Genomic DNA, 20,160 nt, shown 5'->3' with positions numbered 1-20,160 from the left:
GATAAGGAATGTAGACAGGGTAAGAGGGAGGTTAGACGAGTGAGGGAGAAGGGAAGTGCTCAGGCTGAAGGTCTGAGATGTGTCTATTTTAATGCCAGGAGTGTAGTGAATAAAGTGGATGAGCTTGGAGCGTGGATTGCTGCTTCGAATTGTGATGTGGTGGCCATTACGGAGACTTGGATGTCTCAGGGACAGGACTGGGTGCTTCAGGTGCCGGGTTTTAGATGTTTCAGGAAGGACAGGGAGGGAGGCAAGAGAGGGGGGGGAGTGGCACTGTTGATCAGGGATAGTGTCACGGCTGTAGAGAAGGTGGACGCCGTGGAGGGACTGACTACGGAATCTCTGTGGGTGGAGGTTAGGAACAGGAAGGGGTCGGTAACTTTGCTGGGTGTTTTCTATAGGCCGCCCAATAGTAACAGAGATGTTGAGGAGCAGATGGGGAAACAGATCCTGGAGAGATGTAGGAATAACAGAGTTGTCGTGATGGGAGATTTTAATTTCCCAAACATAGATTGGAATATCCCTAGGGCTAGGGGTTTGGATGGAGAGGAGTTTGTTCGGTGTGTCCAGGAGAGTTTCCTGACACAGTATGTGGATAAGCCCACTAGAGGAGAGGCTGTTCTTGATCTGGTGCTGGCTAATGAACCTGGACAGGTGGAGGATCTCTCGGTGGGTGAGCATCTTGGGGATAGCGATCATAATTCTATCTCCTTCACGATAGCATTGGAAAGAGATAGGGTCAGGCAGGCTAGGAAAGTGTTTCTCTGGAGTAAAGGGAAATACAGTGTCATCAGGGAGGAAATTAGACGGGTAAATTGGAAGGAGGCATTCTTGGGGAAAAGTACCGAAGGAAAGTGGAGGATTTTCAAGGAATGTTTGTCTGGAGCTCTGCATGACAACGTTCCGATGAGACAGGGGGGTGTTGGTAGGGTACGGGAACCGTGGTGCACGAAGGTTGTGATGAACCTGGTGAATAAGAAAAGAGAGGCGTACAGAAGGTTCAGAGAGCTAGGAGGTGTTAAGGATTTAGAGGAGTATACGCGATGTAGGAAGGAGCTTAAGAAGGAAATTAGGAGAGCGAGAAGGGGTCATGAGAAGACCTTGGCGGGTAAGATTAAGGAGAATCCCAAGGCTTTCTACAAATATGTCAAGAGTAAAAGGATGAGATGTGAAGGCATAGGACCCTTAAAAGGTGAAGGGGGAAAAGTTTGTGCGGAACCGTTAGAAATGGCGGAGCTGCTTAATGAATACTTTACCTCGGTATTCACGGTGGAAAGGGATCTGGGTGGTTGTACTGCTGGATTGCGGAGGACAGAAAGGATCGAGCATGTGGACATAAAGAAAGAGGATGTGTTGGAACTATTGAATGGCATCAAGGTTGGTAAGTCGCCGGGACCGGATGGGATGTACCCCAGGTTACTGTGGGAGGCGAGGGAGGAGATTGCGGAGCCTTTGGCGATGATCTTTGCATCGTCGATGGAGACGGGAGAGGTTCCGGAGGATTGGAGGATTGCGGATGTGGTCCCTATATTCAAGAAAGGGAACAGGGACAGCCCGGGAAATTACCGACCGGTGAGTCTAACCTCAGTGGTTGGTAAGTTGATGGAGAGGATCCTGAGAGACAGGATTTATGATCATCTAGAGAAGTTTAGTATGATCAAAAGTAGTCAGCACGGCTTTGTCAGGGGCAGGTCGTGCCTTACGAGCCTGGTTGAGTTCTTTGAAAATGTGACCAAGCACATTGACGAAGGAAGAGCGGTGGATGTGGTCTATATGGACTTCAGCAAAGCGTTCGATAAGGTCCCCCATGCAAGACTTCTTGAGAAAGTGAGAGGGCATGGGATCCAAGGGGCTGTTGCCTTGTGGATCCAGAACTGGCTTGCCTGCAGAAGGCAGAGAGTGGCTGTGGAGGGGTCTTTCTCTGCATGGAGGTCAGTGACCAGTGGAGTGCCCCAGGGATCTGTTCTGGGACCCTTGCTGTTTGTCATTTTCATAAATGACCTGGATGAGGAAGTGGAGGGATGGGTTGGTAAGTTTGCTGACGACACCAAGGTAGGTGGTGTTGTGGATAGTTTGGAGGGATGTCAGAAGTTGCAGCGAGACATAGATAGAATGCAAGACTGGGCGGAGAAGTGGCAGATGGACTTCAACCCGGATAAGTGTGTGGTGATCCATTTTGGCAGATCCAATGGGATGGAGCAGCAGTATAAAATGAAGGGTACCATTCTTAGCAGTGTAGAGGATCAGAAGGACCTTGGGGTCCGGGTCCATAGGACTCTTAAATCGGCCTCGCAGGTGGAGGATGCGGTCAAGAAGGCGTATGGCGTACTAGCCTTCATTAATCGAGGGATTGAGTTTAGGAGTCGGGAGATAATGCTGCAGCTTTATAGGACCCTGGTTAGACCCCACTTGGAGTACTGCGCGCAGTTCTGGTCACCTCATTACAGGAAAGATGTTGAAGCCATTGAAAGGGTGCAGAGGAGATTTACAAGGATGTTGCCTGGATTGGGGGGCATGCCTTATGAGGATAGGTTGAGGGAGCTTGGTCTCTTCTCCCTGGAGAGACGAAGGATGAGAGGTGACCTGATAGAGGTTTACAAGATGTTGAGGGGTCTGGATAGGGTGGACTCTCAGAGGCTATTTCCAAGGGCTGAAATGGTTGCTACGAGAGGACACAGGTTTAAGGTGCTGGGGGGTAGGTACAGGGGGGATGTCAGGGGTAAGTTTTTCACTCAGAGGGTGGTGGGTGAGTGGAATCGGCTGACGTCGGTGGTGGTGGAGGCAAACTCGTTGGGGTCTTTTAAGAGACTTCTGGATGAGTACATGGGATTTAATGGGATTGAGGGCTATAGATAGGCCTAGAGGTGGGGATGTGATCGGCGCAACTTGTGGGCCGAAGGGCCTGTTTGTGCTGTGGCTTTCTATGTTCTATGTTCTATGTTCACGCCAGCGGGATTCTCCGGTCTCACCAGCAGCGCACCCGCAGCTGCGGGTTTCCCAGCAGCGTGGGGTAGCTTCACTGGAAATTCCCATTGAGAGCGGCGGGACCAGAAGAGCCCTCCGCTGCCTCCCGTCACCATGAAAAATGTGAAGGGGAAGCCAGAGAATCTTGTCCAATGTCTTTCTGCTCCTCTTTATATAGAAATATATCGACTTGACAGCATCAAACTGGCCATTTGGCCCAACACATGAACAATGTATTTATATTCCACCAGCCTCTTCCCCTTTCCTGACCAACTCATCAGCAAAGTCCTTTCTCCCTTATCTATTTATTTAGCATGAATAAACTCATCTATCTCATCTATTTGTCTCAATTGTCCCTTGTGATAGCAAGGTTCAAACTCTACTTTTTTAAAGATATTTTGTTACATTGGATGTATATTTACATATCTTATGTTTATGATCTCTGATTTAGGTCTCCCTGTAAACATCTTCTCTCCAGCTACGCTTCAAATCCTTTCATAATTTTAAAGACATATATAAGGTTACCAAGAGAAAAGAAGCTCAGACTTTTTTCTGCACAAAATAAAAGCTTGGACACAATGAAGTTTGATTATTTCATCTACCAACTATATTATGGAGTTAATAATCACAATCTGGGCTGCATGCCAATCTCTCTAACTCATATTCACAGTAAAAAGCAGTTTCCATACACAGCCCCATGTCTCCTATGCACTGAGTGACGTGATTTGGATAGAATGCATCATGTGAATTGTGCACCATGCCACAATATTAACAAATACCTTTTTCACAGTATTATACACCAGAGACTCGTCTCTGACCAGATTCTGTCTCCACTGTCAGACCATAACTCACATGCTGAACTGATTTATTTACAAGATAATTGCACAGAAGCAGAAACACACAAGAGGCCCAAACAGTATATTACTTGAGGTACTCAATATATAAATTATTTCAAAACAAGATGAAATCCTAAATGTTCAGCAGTTCCTTTCAAAATTTGTGATTTCATTCTCTGAGGAATCATTATATGGCAAAGATTCCTCGGAGTCCCTTTTGGCCAAATGCACCGTAGGAGGTAAATGCAAAGTAGAGAGCTAAAGTCACTCGTCGAACTTTTCAACTCTTACACAACATTTTTCACACCCAAATGAAATATGTTCTTTAAGTGTGGTTGGCAGGGGTTATGCCCATCTACGTTGGACTGTTGCCTTGTTCTTGAAGTCTCATTGTTATTTTTGTATTGTTCCCCCCTTTTGGAAGTAGAATCCTAGAATCATAGAATCCCTACAGTGCAAAAGGTGATCATTCAGCCCATCAAGCCTTCACCAGCAACAATCCCACTTCGGTGCTATCCCTGTAACCCCACGTTTTTACCCTGCTAATCCCCCTGGCACAAAGGGGCAATTTATCATGGCCAATCCACTTAACCTGCACATCAAAGAACAAAGAAAATTACAGCACAGGAACAGGCCCTTCGGCCCTCCAAGCCTGCACCGCCCATACTGCCCGACTGAACTAAAACCCCCTACCCTTCCGGGGACCATATCCCTCTATCCCCATCCTATTCATGTATTTGTCCAGACGCCCCTTAAAACTCAATATCGTATCTGCTTCCACTACCTCCCCCGGCAGTGAGTTCCAGGCACCCACTACCCTCTGTGTAAAAACCTTGCTTCATACATCTCCTTTAAATCTTGCCCCTCGCACCCTAAACCTAAGCCCCCTAGTAATTGACTCTTCCACTCTGGGAAAAAGCTTCTGACTATGCACTCTGTCCATGCCCCTCATAATCTTGTAGACTTCTATCAGATCACCCCTCACCTCCATCATTCCAGTGAGAACAAAGTTTCTCCAACCTCTCCTCATAGCTAATGCCCTCCATACCAGGCAACATCCTGGTAAATCTTTTCTGTACCCTCTCCAAAGTCTGCACATCTTTTTGGTAGTGTGGCGACCAGAATACTATATTCCAAGTGCGGCCTAACTAAGGTTCTATAAAGTTGCAAATGACTTGCCAATTTTTAAACTCAATGCTCCGGCCGATGAAGGCAAGCATGCCTTCTTGACATCTTTGAACTGAGGGAGGAAACTGGAGCACCCACAGGATGCAGACACGGAAGAGTGTGCAAACTCCACACAGTCACCTATGGCCGGAATTGAACCTGGGTCCCTGGCACTGTGAGGCAGCAGTGCTAATCATTGTGCCACCATGCTGCCCCATAATATCAAAGAAGGAGGGAGGCTGGCATTCTGACGGCTAATTAGCAAATAACTGATTGCTATAAAGAGAGCAGCTTCCTAAAACTGGCAAATCAATGATTGTTCTGTACTTCTTTGGGCAAGCCAGCTGGTATTGTTTCCCAACAACTGTCAGACGCCGCAAAGTCCTCTCTGCCCAGATGGCAGGCTTGACTCTGGGAATTCCACTGGGGTCATGCGTGTAATCAGCCAGTGATCAGGAAGCCCTGCTTCATTTCTGGCAGAACAGCATTCGAGTTTCTGGAGTTCTTGTTTCTTATAAACTGTGCATTGTGTATTTGGTTTAAAAGACCTCTTTTGAAAATACAGCTGACTTGAGTCAATCTTTAAATCACATTATCTCGTTTAATAAAGGCACCATCTAAAAAAAAGATAGAATGCAGAAATCATTCTGTTTGATGCATAATGGGGCCTTGTCTAGGACATAGACATAAACAAGTAGTAATTCAAAGCGTACAAAGAAAAACAATCCTGCACATTGTGAGGTGCTAATTTAAAATTGTAAGCCCCTCCATTTCTTGCAGCTTGTAAAATAAGAGGCAAAGGAGATTCAATAATCAGCATGCAATACCTTCTAAAAATTACCTTGCATGAGTGTGTATCCATGTTAAATGTTACAATGATTTCATCTGTGATCTCTCTTCCTGATCTCTGAACCAAGTACTCAGCCAAGCGAATAGATAGGTAAGACTTGCCAGTCCCACTCGGGCCTGACAAGATAAGTCTTCGATGTTTGAGCAGAAGGCTGATGTAATGCTGCATCATTGGTTTAGGAATCAGGGTTTCAAAAACCAAACTGTCCACACTTTTCTCTTTCAGTCCTGAAAGGAAATCACTTTGGTTAATTCTCCAATTAAGCTACTTTTTTCACAAAATTGTAATGCACAAAGAAAGCACAGGTGGCACTGTGGCACAGTCTTAGCACTGCTGCCTCACAGCGCCAGGGACCCGGGTTCAGTTCCAGCCTCGGGTCACTGTCTGTCTGGAGTTTGCATGTTTTCCTGCGTCTGCGAGGGTTTCCTCCAGGTGCTCCAGTTTCCTCCCCCAGTCTAAAAGATGTGCGGATTAGGTTGATTGGCCATGCCAAATTGCCTGTTAGTGTCAGGGGATTGGCAGAGTAAATGTGGGGTTGCGGCGATAGGGCCTGGGTGGGATTGTTGTCGGCGCAGGCTTGATGGGCCAAATGCACTGTAAGGATTCTATGATTCTATGAAAGGACTTTAAGGAAGGAAGGTGGTAAATCAGGTCACACCTGCTAGCAATGCATTGGTTTCAATTATTCACCGATCGGGCATGTACACTTGACAGGCTTGGAAGTGGGCACAGTCAGCCCAGAATGCTATTTCATGCTGGCAAACCAAATAACAAGCAGCTAGTGTGAAACACACACTGGGCAAGGCGGAAAAGGAGTGGGCACAGGCTGGCAGAGCTGAGCTCGCTCAAGGGGACAGCCGCTGTGGAGCTGTCTCTGGGAGTTGCTGACCTGCAAGAAATAAACTACAATGGAAAAACTATGCAACGAGTGCCTTGGCAGAACATTCAAACACAAACCTCAGTCCCCAGATACCTTTCTTCATTTTATTTCAGCCCAGACTGGCCCTGGACTGAGGTTGAAGCTAATACGGAAATGCTGCCTGGCCAATCGTAAAGGCGGAAGGGCCTTGTAAAATTGTGTCCGGTTTGTCCCATCGGGGGGGAATGGGACATGTCAGCCAGAAGTTAATCGACAGGACTGGGAGATCCTGGCTGCGGGCAAGGTGGGGCAGGAAAATCCCAGCTACTGTATAATTTTTCCATTCACTGACCTTTCAAAGTGACAGCAAAGCTTGTGGATTCTTTTCCCATGTATCTATAAGGCACCATGTCCGGTGCATCAGTTCCAAATACTCGTTTGACTTGATCGACACTATAGCTGTAGATGGCATCAGTACTCAATCCAAGAGAAGAAACTGGATCCACCTTCATAATGTAGTCCTAAGAGAAAAGTAGAGCCTGGTAAGATGGTGACTCACTTCACCGAATGTTTTCTTTAACTTATGCAAAATTTCACGACCATCTATTTTGTTGTATGTAAGAATTATGAATGGTCTATAACATAAACCAAAATTGAGCCCTAATTTTAATTTTAAAAATAATTTTCCAATACAATATGTATACTTTTGCTTGGTTCTCTATCTGTTGCATTTTATGCATTTCTTTCAATTTGGAAAACAAGATCAATCACTTTTAAAGGAAGTGTAGAACCAGGGAAACTTGGAGATATGCATACATAAAACTTTGAAGGTGGCAGAGCAATGCTGTTGAATAATCATCCTTGGCTATATTAATGGAGGAAATAGATTATACAAACATTTTCAACTCCTCAGATACTGAAATAGTCTGTGTCCATATGCAGCTAGATCTGGACAATATTTAGTTTTCTGTTGATAAGTGGAAAGTAACATTCACACCACTCAAGTGTCAGGCAATAACCATCTCCACCACGAGAGAATCTAACCATCTTCCACTGACATTCAATATAAAGTAAGTAAAGTAAAGTTTATTTATTAGTAACAAGTAAGGCTTACATTAACACTGCAATGAAGTTACTGTGAAATTCCCCTAGTTGCCGCACTCCGGCACCTGTTCAGGTCAATGCATCTAACCAGCACGTCTTTCAGACTGTGGGAGGAAACCAGAGTACCCAGAGGAAATCCACGCAGAGAAGGGGAGAACAGCAAACTCCACACAGACAGTGACCCAAGCCAGGAATCAAACCTGGGTCCCTGCGCTGTGAGGCAGCAGTGCTAACCACTGTGCTGCCCACGTAATGGTAATAGCATTATCATCACTGAATCCCCTACCATCAACATCCTGGAGTGAGCATAACACGTTCCCTCCTACTTGCTGTTCCTCGGCCTCATTCACAGCTGAAGGAAGTGAGGTGGTAGGGAGAGGGAAGCAGCGAGTGGGAGGGAATGAGGACTGTGAGGATGGCGAGTAAAGTGTTGGTCTGTTTAAACTAAAACAGGCTAATCGTGCAGAGCAAACACAGCTCTCCTTTGTCATGAGCAGGGATCATGCAATGCTATTCGGGTAAATTCCCGAATTTAAATAAGCCAATGCGAAAACAAAAATATGTTATTGGAACGTGCTTTAAATGGGAGCTGTGGTTGTCTGAGGTCAGCTAACTCAGCAAAGGAAGGGCATCAAACCAGGGCATTCTTCATATTTATGATCAGGCTACCTCACTAAACTCAAAACTTAACAGGACAGAGCAGAGTGTGGAATTTTAAACACTCTTTGAAAGGCACTGTTTGATATATTCAAGAGTGGTGACTTAATGCAGGTTAATTAATCAAAATCATTTCATCACAAAAAAAATCACCCCATCAAAAGTGTTTTACTGCTGACTGATGCAAGTTAAAAAAACTGAAAGTGACTTTTTAAAAAACTAACAGAACCATTTGCGGATCAGATTGTTGTAACTGCGTATTTCCTTAGTAAGTTACAAAATATATTGTACTCAAAAAGCATTTAAAATATGTTAAATAGTATCCGTGCACCTATAAAGGATTTTAATAACCTCTGAAAGCCTAAAACTTGGGCTGCGATTAGCAGAAACTTGCAATGGGGATGATCCTGATCGTGGTTTGTTTTCCGGGTGAGGCTGACATTTAATGCAATGTTTTTTGAAGTGGGGCCAAAGATAGCAGGACTGAATTCACCTGGGTGTATTGGCACCCAAAACTCCGCAATCATCTGCATCCTTTCGATCCATTTTGGGTGAACTGCATCAAAAAGAAAGCAGAACCTCTATATCTTGCCTTGACTAAGGTAGTTCTCATTATTATTTGGAGATGGTTTGGAGCAAGTAAACGATATTAGGAATTTGTTAAATAAGCCTATTTTTCAGTTATAATGGAACCATTATGTAGAGCTGCTGGAGACCACCAAAAAAATCCAATGGCTAGTTTATTGCTAAATTGTCCAGTTTTATTACCTAGTTTTGGGAGCTCTTCAAACGCTATGAAAATCTTGAAAAAATAATTGGAGGTTAGAAAGTGAAACTGTGCCAAAACGGCGGCACGGTAGCACAGTGGTTAGCACTGCTGCTTCACAGCTCCAGGGACCTGGGTTCGATTCCTGGCTTGGGTCACTGTCTGTGTTGAGTTTACACATTCTCCTCGTGTCTGCGTGGGTTTCCTCCGGGTGCTCCGGTTTCCTCCCACAGTCCAAAGATGTGCGGGTTAGGTTGATTGGCCGTGCTAAAATTGCCCTTAGTGTCCTGAGATGCGTAGGTTAGAGGTCCTAGGTGGGATTGTGGTCGGTGCAGACTCAATGGGCCGAATGGCCTCTTTCTGTACTGTAGGGTTTCTAGGATTCTATGAACTATCGGCATGAACCTAGGCAATGGAACAAGACAATTTATAGATCACATGATTTTTTTTTAGCTTTAGACTAAGAGTTTGAAATTAATTGATTGCCGATCAATCATTTTTATGTACATCCCTGAATTCTAATGTGATTCAAAATCTAGTGGTTCAAAATTGGATTACAAAATAGGATCAAGAAAAGATACTGGCAAAGGCAAGGTGCTGTCGGGTTAATGAACCAGTTAATGACCAGCGATTAAGAACAAAGATTTATCACAGAACAACTAATGAGGTAACACAATTATCTTTACAGATCTTTGTTCAGAGTTCCTTCCCTTACCACAGCATTGTAAATAAAATCTCCACCACAGAAGGGAGAGGATGAGAATAGTGGGTGGAAATCTCTGGCCGCGCTGGTCTAAAAGCCGGAAATTCCCGCCTGACTGCCAATGGGTCTTCACATTGTCCGCAACCCACCCATTAGTTGCAGTGGAGGGTGAGGTGGGAGAATTCCGGCCAGTATTTTTCATAGTAATAATGAAGTTTCCTCCACTACCACAGTGGCTACACTTCAAAAGCTATGAAGCACTTTGAGATGTCTGGTGTTTGTGCTATACGAATGCAAATCTTTGTCTTTATCCCACGTATTTTGTAACAACTTTCATTGGAAAGGTTTTTTTTCTCAACACAAGCATGCCATTTCAACAAAATATTTCGAATTCACGGTTTTCGAACTGAACTTTTCTATTTTGCGATTTAATCAATGATGATATTACTGTTGCTTTGTATCTCAGCTGTCGGAAAAACTCCAAAATCAATGCTTTTTTGCTGTTACTGTACCAAGAATCCCTACCCATCTAGGGGCGGGATTCTCCGATGCCATCTGCAGCTGCCCTGCTGCAACCGAGAACAGAGAATTTGGCGTTCCAACCAAAACTCCATTCACTTTCAGTGGCATCGGAGAATCCCAGCCACGAAGTAGGACAGAGGTTTTTGGCCCTAGAAGGCACACTTCAAATTTAATTATTTTACATGTGTCTCCCAACGCTAGAATTTATAGAAACTTATAACACAGGAGAATTCATGTGGCCTATCATACCTATGCTGAACCTTTGAAAGAACGAGGATTACATCTGCATCTCTGCTTTTTGTCTGTAAGTTCCTCACTCTCAAGTACTTGTCCAAATCTCTTTTCAGGTAGAATGCTCCAGATCCCACAACTCAATGAGAAAAGTAATTTCCATCTCCCCTCTCGATCTTTTGCCGATGATTTTACATTTAATCTGCTTATTGATCCAATCTGGTGTGAGATTTCTTCCTGTATTGATTCAATCACCAGAGGGAATAGTTATTCTCTATCTACTCTATTAAAACATCTCATTGTGTTGCAAACCTCCAGGACGTCACCTCTTAATCTTCTTTGTTCAAAGAACAGGCTGCAATTTTCTAACTCTCCTCATAGCTCAAGTTCCTCATCCCTGTTAACATTCTGCTAATCTTCTCCGTACCCTTTCTAAGCCCTTTACACCTTTCCTGAAGATCCACAATAATCCAGCTGAGGCTTCACTAGTGTTTTGTAATATCCTGGCATGTCCAGTTTTCTTTTATATTCTCCTTCCTCTATTGAAAACCCCAATAGATCCATGTGTTTTTCTAACTCCCTGACAACGTTTCCTGTCATCTTTAAGGATTAATGGATTTCAACAGTAAGGTTTCTGTCCTCATCAACATGCATGCCAAATTCTGGCTTTCCATATTAGTCCTCCCAAAGTGCACTCTCCACACTGAACTCCATTTGCAATCCTGCTGCCCATATTGATCTGAAGAAAACAACTATCCTCATCATTATTTACTAATAAAGATTTGAATCATCAGCAAACATTATAACGCTGCACCCTACACCTGAATCTTGGTCCGTTGTAGCACAGCTTGGTATGGCTCCTGCTCTGTCCAAGACTACAAGAAACTACAAAGGGTCGTGAATGAAGCCCAGTCCATTACGCAAACCAGCCTCCCATTCATTGTGCCTGTCTACACTTCCCACTAGCTCAGAAAGGCAGCCAGCATAATCAAGGACCCCATGCACCCCGGTCATACTCTCTTCCACCTTCTTCCATCAGGAAAAAGTTACAAAAGTCTGAGGTCACATACTAACCAACTCAAGAACAGCTTCTTCCCTGCTGCCATCAGACTTTTGAATGGACTTGTCATATATTAAGTTGATCTTTCGCTATGCCCTAGCTGTTACTGTAACACTACGCTCTGCACCCTCTCCTTTCTTTCTCTATGAACGGTATACTTTGTCTGTATAGCGCGCAAGAAACAATACTTTTCACTGTATACTAATACATGTGACAAAAACAAATCACATCAAAAACTGGAACGAGTAATGCACCCAAGAATGACCACCACTTCCTCCAAAGTCCTTGGTCTTCAGCTCTTGTGTAACACTTTGTTGAATACCTTCCAAAATTCCATATATACCTTTAATACATTACTTTGACCAACCTTCTCTGTTACCTCATCAAAGAATTCAATCACATTATTCAGACGCAATTTGACTTTAGCAAATCCATGCTGGATTCCTTGATTAACTCATGCCTTTCCAAATGAAGGTTTCTTTTGTTTTTGCTGATAATTTTCTAATAACTTGTCCACCACCAATGCTAGGCTGACTTGCCCATGGTTTCCTGGTTTATTCCTCTCCCCTTGTTTAATCATGATAATGACACTCGCAACCCTCTACTCCTTTGGCACGACTCCTGTATCCAATGAGCATTGAAAGATTGTGATCAATAGCTCTGCTAATTCAAACTTTACTTCTTTCAGCAACCAAGGATACATTCCAGCTACACCAGGTGACTTATCAACTTTCAATAATGCTAATCTTCGTGGTATTTCTTCTCTAATACTATCCTGCCCAGAAGTTCCATTTCTGTTTTTCTAATAACTTTCGCATCATCTGCTTCTTTTGTGAGATAGGTGCCAAGTACTCATTTAATACTTTTATCTTCTCCTCTGCCTTTACATGAAGGTTTTCCTTTCGGACTTTTATAGGCCAACATTTTTCTCTTGCAAACTGCTTACATTTCACATGCTTTTCAAATGCTTTAGGGTTCAATTTAATGTTGCCTGTCTTTGTTCATAACCTCTCTTTGCCTTTTCTGTGAAGTTTTTCAATTCCCTCTTGTATTTTTCATAACCTCCCTGGTTATCAACTGAATCCTTCTGTCAAATGTTACTATTAGTCTCCTTTTTGAGTTCAATTTTGTCATTCCGTTAGGCCACATTAGCTTTGGATGTTCTATCTTTTTCCTTCAAAGGAACATGCCTAGTTTCTATCTCTTCCCTGACTATCCTCCATTGCTCCCTTACTATTTTGTGCTGGAAATTTCTAACCTATCCATGGCATGTCCTTTCTCAAATCGCTGAAATAATTCTTCCTCATTGAGCATTTTTGAGTGTCATTTTCTGGTCTCTTTCCATCATTACTCAAAACCGAATGATGCTGTGATCCAATGTTAACAAGACAATCTTCTACTGTAACACATTGCACTTGCCCTATTACATTTCCCAGAGCATGGTCTAATGCTTCTTCATTCTTTATTGGACTGCATGTATATTGATTGAGAAAGTTCTCCTGTACATTATATTCCTATCTTTGGCACGATGTGTGGGATTTTCTTCCCCCTCCGCAATGTGTTTCATGGTGGTGGGATCTTATGGTCCCGCCATTGTCAACAGGACTTCCCGTTGAATGCACCCCTTGCTGCTGGAAAACCCATGGCGGGGGTGTGCCATTGGCATAAATGGCAGCAAGATTTCAGCGTATATTTTTCCCTGTGTATATTAGAATACATGAAGTTGCCTCACATTACTACTCTAATGTAACAGATTAATCTCTGTTCCTTTACTCAAACCAACTAGATTCAGTCATAGAACCGATGTGTTTTTTTAAATATTTGGGACTGTAACATTATCCTTCATCAATATTGCAATGCCCCTCTTTTTATCTGCTCTATCATTCCTAAATATTTGGTAGCCAGTAATATTAAGGACTCATTCCTGACCTTATTGAGCTATGTCTCTGTTAATGCAACTATGTCATAATCCCATGCAGCAAATTGTGCCTAACTTTGTCACCAAACCACTTACATTCCAGACATTGGGATAAATAGCTGAATCCCAGGGAAGTGGAAATGGAATGGGGAGGGGGGTATGTATACAGAAGAGAAGGAATTTCCTTCAGTTATCTCAGAAATCTAGAGATTGTGAAAATTCATGCTTATGAATACAGTGATGATAATCAGCTAGAGAAAACAGACTCTATGAGGGAGAAATTGTCCCATGTTACACCCATACTGTGAGGTGAAGTTAGAGTTTTAGGGTTGCATTTTGAGCAGCAGTATCTGAAGCTTGATTTCAGCTGTAGTGTGAGCTTGCTGCCAAATTGGAAGATAACAACGTCCAAGTGTTATATTATTTTGAATATATTAATCTGAGTCCAACCACCTATTTTTTGGATATGGGTCCGATTTTCCATGCCTACTGTTGCCTGTGGCTGTCATTAACGTGATTGCGGAGGCTGCTGAGAAAAGGATATGTTGTTTATTTTTAAATAAACACACATTGCATTGCTAGCCTGGGCTCAAAGCCCTCCCGCTATTATTCTTCCTTCCCAGGGTCTGCCCCTGAGCCAGCCTGGCATCTCAATTGGCTGATTTTGAGAAGGCCCTGTCTAGAACAGCAACGGGAAGCTCGACTAGCATCTGCAGCTCACCCGTTTTATGGAAGTGAACACTTCATCGGGTACACCAATTTTCATCAGGGTCCAAGCTGAGAGGCAATCACGTAGGACAACAAAACAGACAGACCTTAAATAGTTGGCAGATAACTCCATCTAACATAGTCCAGTCAGTTGTTCCAGTTACTTTGGTAGAACCAATGAAAAATTCTTGCTGCTTTGTCATCTGTTGGGAGAGAGAGAAAGAAAATGTTATACCTGGTAGTATATTTGACAAATGCATTGTTTTGTCAGTGGGGCTTGAGATTGCCCATCCCTAATTGCCCATGAGAAGATAACAATACAGAGTAAGAAACAGAATCAGGCAATTTCTTAGGATATTGAGAGACTCCTTGCCTCAGCCTAATGCATTACATGCTCTGAATTTTGGACAATAGACAGAGAACAATTGTCTGCAATATAGTGTCTCCGTTACATTTCTACATGATATAAATGTTATAATTTTCATGTTCCCAGGGAATACAGTACAGCAGTAATTCATCTTTGAATACCACCTGGGAGATGCGGACGTAGAGATGATGTCACTGGACTAGTATTCCACAAGTCCAGGCCAATGCTCTGGGGCCATGATTTAAATCCCACCCCAGCAGCTGGTAAAATTCAATGGGTGGAATTTTCTGCACCATCATCCCGGCATGTTTTCCAGCACGGCGGGACCTTCCAGTCCCGCTGACGTCGACAGTATTTTGGGTGGCTTACCTGTTCCAACCTCAACAAGACAGGAAGGGCTGGAAATTTCCGCCCAATTAATAAAATATCAAATTAAAAGCTGTAGGTGATTATGAAACTATTCTCAATTGTCATAAAAACTGGATAAAAGCAAATTATTGCAGATGCTGGAATCTGAAACCAAAAGAGAAAATGTGGAAAATCTCAGCAGGTCTGGTAAGGAGAGAAAAGAGCTGGCGTTTCGAGTCCAGATGACCATTTGTCAAAGCTCTTTTGGTCATAAAAACCTGTTTCATTCACTAACGTCCTTTAGGGAAGAAAATCTGCAGTTTACCTAGTCTGGCCTATATGTGACTCCAGTGATCGACTCTTAATTGCCCTCTCAAATGGCTTAGCAGCTACTCAGTTCGAAGGCAATTAGGGATGGCTAACAAATGCTTGCCAGTGAAACACTTATCCCATGAAAGAATAATTTGAACTGGGCACTGGAGTAGACCAGGGGATCTGTAATTTCTGATCTTTTTAAAGGACAGAGCAGGGTTAGGCCATAGTGTGTCAAATCTGGCAGAAGCCAATGCTGGTTCGTAAGAAGGAGTATCAACAGTTTTCTACCAACCAGGTACTTATCCAACATATTCTGAACAGCTTGTGTGTAAAAGGAAGTCAAATGCTCAGGAAAAAACATTCTATCTGATTTACCATGGGAGAGAGGAGACGGAGGCGGGAGAAGAAGAGCTGTCAAGTGGGTAAATTGCTCAATACATTCCTATTACTTTTATCCCAGCATGATCAGGCAGGTGAAGAGGCTAGCCCATTGCACTTGGGGTGTCCTGATGACTGCGATGGTGGTTTGCCTAAGCGAGGGTAAAGTAAAGGATCAGGGCAGCTAATGAGGGTAAACCAAGGCTTTATCTTCCACAGTTTTTAAAGCCACCTCGGCCTTTTGGCCAAGACGAAGCATTAGATCAAGCCCGGTATGTAGTGCAATGCTTCATCCTGCCAGCTTGGATCTTGTTTGCCCTTTACGTGAGGACCATAATTGGATTCAATTTAAATTGAGTTTTCTGGTTGTAATAAAAGTACCGAAAGGTACCAACAAAAGAATAATGTTCCACTGGCCAGAAGTTTATGTGCAAAGTTCGGGTGCATGCTAAACCAGAAACATATGAAATTGTGTGGAAAAGCAATAGCTCATCTCGTGCGACATTTCAGTTGGCGTGAGTCAGAAGCTCTCTATCAAGCTCTCCATCAAGGAAGCAATTTAAATTAGTTTAACACCAAGTGACCAAAATTTTGTGTTGATTGTCCAGCCAATGTGAAATCGTGCTCCAAGGCTGACCACGACCAGGAGCCTGCTTTGTACTTGCTTCTGGGCTCGCCGAGTGCATGCGCCTGATTAAAAATTCAGGCCACTGTTTCACCTTTCATTGGTATGAAGGAAAACCACAATAAGCTTTCTTGTGATTAGTCACATCGAAGCTCTTCTGGTGTTTTTGCTTAATTAAATTTTCTATTTTAATTTGAGCAGTCCAAAGTGTAGGTGATACACAGGTAGATCTAAGCAAGATAAATCAAAATACATCCAGAATAATTAGAGACTAAAGAACTGTGGGGGAGCCAAAAAATGCCCAGGGAGACAAATCACTAAAAGCTAGTGCACAGGTACAAAATGTAATCAGATAGGATAATGGAATATCTTAGGGAGAGGAAGTTATGCTCGAGTCATACAGAGCCATAGTCAGATCAATCTAGAGTGCCTGTTCAATTTTCATAGAATCTCGACAGGACAGAAGGAGGCTCTTCAGCCCAACGTGTCTGCTCTGAATCTCTGACAGAGCATCTTACTCAGAACCACCCCCGCCCTGTCCCTATACCCCCACGTATTTACCCCACTAACCCCCGAACCTACACATCTTGGGACATTAATTGTTCCACTGGAGCAAGCAGAGAGGGAGTGATTTGTGGCAGGAGTGCTGGTGAGAGATTTATTTATTTATTTAGTCAGTTAGTGTGTTTTTTTTGCCTTTATTTTTGTAGGAGTATTTTTCTTAATTTTAAACTGAAAACCGGAAGTGGGCTGCTAAGGAGTCTGGAAAGGGTTTTTTTAAGCTCGCGAAGAATAAAAGGTAGGCTGCAGTATACAGCGGGCAGCGTCGGGAGCGGGCAGCAGAGTGAGCAGGGAGCAGAGTGTGAGCTATAAGGGCTTTGGCTCACAGGGCTTCGGGGGACAGGGCGAGCAGGGGTGAGTTTTTTCATTCTTATTTACTTTTCTCTGTGTACCTTGGTATAAAGGGGCAAATATGAGTGTGAAGCCAGTGTGTTGTTCCCAGTGTAGGATGTGGGAGGTCCTGGAGGCACCTGGCCTCCCGGACATCCACATCTGTGAGGGGTGTGTCGAGCTGCGGTTCCTGAGGGGCCGTGTTAAGGAGCTGGAACTGCAGCTCGAGGATCTTAGGCTGTTAAGGGAGAATGAGAAGGTGATGGACAAGAGCTATCATCAGGTGGTCACACCAGGGCCACAGGTGGAGGCCAAGTGGGTGACGGCCAGGAAGGGTAAAGCTCGGGTGATTGAGAGCACCCCGGTGGGTGTGCCCCTACACAACAAGTACTCCTGCCTGAGTACTGCTGGGGGGGACAGCCCATCTGGGGGAAGCAGCAGTGGCCGTGTCTCCGGAGTGGAGTCCGGCCCTGTAACTCAGAGGGCTAAGGAAAAGAGGAGGAAGGCAGTGTTAATCGGGGACTCGACAGTAAGGGGGTCGGACAGGCGTTTTTGCGGAGGCAGGTGGGAGTCTTGGATGGTGGTCTGCCTCCCTGGGGCCGGGATCCAGGATGTCGCTGGTCAACTCCCAGAAATCCTGAGGGGGGAGGGAGAGGAGCCAGAGGTAGCGGTACATATTAGTACCGCTGATGTGGGAAGGAAGGGGGAAGGGGTCATGAAAAGAGAGTATAGGGAATTAGGGAGACAGCTGAAAAGGAGGAAAGCAAAGGTAGTAATCTCAGGATTGCTGCCTGTGCCACGGGGAGGTGAGGGCAGGAATGGAGTGAGGTGGAGGATGAATGTGTGGCTGAGGGACTGGTGCAGGGGGCAGAGATTCAGGTTCCTGGACCATTGGGACCTCTTTAGGGGCAGGTGTGACCTGTACACAAAAAACGGGTGGCACTTGAATCCCAGGGGGACCAATATCCTGGCGGGAAGTTTGGCTAAGGCTACTGGGGAGAGTTTAAACTAGATAGGTTGGGGGGAGGGGATCAAGACGAGGTGATTGGGAGCGAGGAAGTTAACTCGGAAACAGAGAAGGGTTATAGATGGTGCAAGAGGGAGGATGGACGGGGGATAGAGAAGGGGAGAGCTCAGACCAAAGGATTGAAATGTGTTTACTTTAATGCCAGGAGTATAGTGAATAAAGGGGATGAGCTCAGAGCGTGGATCGATGCCTGGAAGTGTGATGTGGTGGCCATTACGGAGACTTGGATGTCTCAGGGACAGGACTGGATACTCCAGGTGCCGGGATTCAGATGTTTCAGGAAGGACAGGGAGGGAGGCAAGAGAGGGGGTGGAGTGGCACTGCTGATCAGGAATAGTGTCACAGCTGTAGAGAAGGTGTATGCTGTGGAGGGATTGTCCACAGAGTCTCTGTGGGTGGAAGTTCGGAGTGGGAAGGGGTCGATCACTTTGCTGGGAGTTTTCTATAGGCTGCACAATAGTGACAGGGAAGTGGAGGAGCAGATAGGGAAACAGATCCTGGAGAGTTGCGATAATAGCAGAGTTGTTGTGATGGGAGACTTTAATTTCCCAAACATAGATTGGAATATCCCTAGGATAAGGGGATTGGATGGGGAGGAGTTCGTTAGGTGTGTTCAGGAGGGTTTCCTGACACAGCATGTGGACAAGCCTACAAGAGGAGAGGCTGTACTTGATCTGATACTAACCAATGAGCCTGGACAGGTGTCAGATCCCTCAGTGGGAGAGCATAGAAGTCATAGAAGCCCTACAGTACAGAAAGAGGCCATTCGGCCCATCGAGTCCGCACCGACCACAATCCCACCCAGGCCCCAACCCCACATCCCTACATATTTTACCTGCCAATCCCTCTATTCTACGCATCCCAGGATACTAAGGGGCAATTTTAGCATGGCCAATCAACCTAACCCGCACATCTTTGGACTGTGGGAGGAAACCGGAGCACCCGGAGGAAACCCACGCAGACACGAGGAGAATGTGCAAACTCCACACAGACAGTGACCCAAGCCGGGAATCGAACCCAGGTCCCTGGAGCTGTGAAGCAGCAGTGCTAACCACTGTGCTACCGTGCCACCCATTTGACATGCGCCTCTGGTTTATGGAACAAGTAATATTGCTTGAACTGAAAAGGTCAGTCTGCTGTTTACCTTCCAACCCAGTAAGAAGTCTTACAGCAAAGAACAAAGAACAGTACAGCACAGGAAACAGGCCCTTCGGCCCTCCAAGCCTGTGCCGCTCCTTGGTCCAACTAGACCAATCGTTTGTATCCCTCCATTCCCAGGCTGCTCATGTGACTATCCAGGTAAGTCTTAAACGATGTCAGCGTGCCTGCCTCCACCACCCTACTTGGCAGCGCATTCCAGGCCCCCACCACCCTCTGTGTAAAAAACTTCCCTCTGATGTCTGAGTTATACTTCGCCCCTCTCAGCTTGAGCCCGTGACCCCTCGTGATCGTCACCTCCGACCTGGGAAAAAGCTTCCCACTGTTCACCCTATCTATACCCTTCATAATCTTGTACACCTCTATTAGATCTCCCCTCATTCTCCGTCTTTCCAAGGAGAACAACCCCAGTCTACCCAATCTCTTCTCATAGCTAAGACCCTCCATACCAGGCAACATCCTGGTAAACCTTCTCTGCACTCTCTCCAATGCCTCCACGTCTTTCTGGTAGTGCGGCGACCGGAACTGGACGCAGTACTCCAAATGTGGCCTAACCAGCGTTCTATACAGCTGCATCATCAGACTCCAGCTTTTATACTCTATACCCCGTCCTATAAAGGCAAGCATACCATATGCCTTCTTCACCACCCTCTCCACCTGTGTTGCCACCTTCAAGGATTTGTGGACTTGCACACCTAGGTCCCTC

The 20,160-nt window shown here is 44.8% G+C and overlaps 1 protein-coding gene across 1 annotated transcript in view; it reads right to left on the bottom strand.

Moving 5' to 3' along the window:
- LOC144511897 (neuron navigator 1-like) overlaps nucleotides 1–20,160 on the bottom strand; it is a 520,961-nt gene that overhangs the window by 25,422 nt on the left and 475,379 nt on the right. The window contains exons 21-23 of the mRNA XM_078242330.1: nucleotides 14,453–14,548; nucleotides 7,029–7,197; nucleotides 5,809–6,044 (exon numbers count right to left, since the gene is read on the bottom strand). Of these exons, the coding sequence (XP_078098456.1) occupies nucleotides 5,809–6,044; nucleotides 7,029–7,197; nucleotides 14,453–14,548 (501 nt within the window). The remainder of the gene's footprint in view (nucleotides 1–5,808; nucleotides 6,045–7,028; nucleotides 7,198–14,452; nucleotides 14,549–20,160) is intronic.

This window comes from Mustelus asterias, chromosome 25 (genome assembly GCF_964213995.1).
Source record: "Mustelus asterias chromosome 25, sMusAst1.hap1.1, whole genome shotgun sequence".
Lineage (NCBI taxonomy): Eukaryota > Metazoa > Chordata > Chondrichthyes > Carcharhiniformes > Triakidae > Mustelus > Mustelus asterias.
This window is presented reverse-complemented; position numbering and strand designations above follow the sequence as displayed.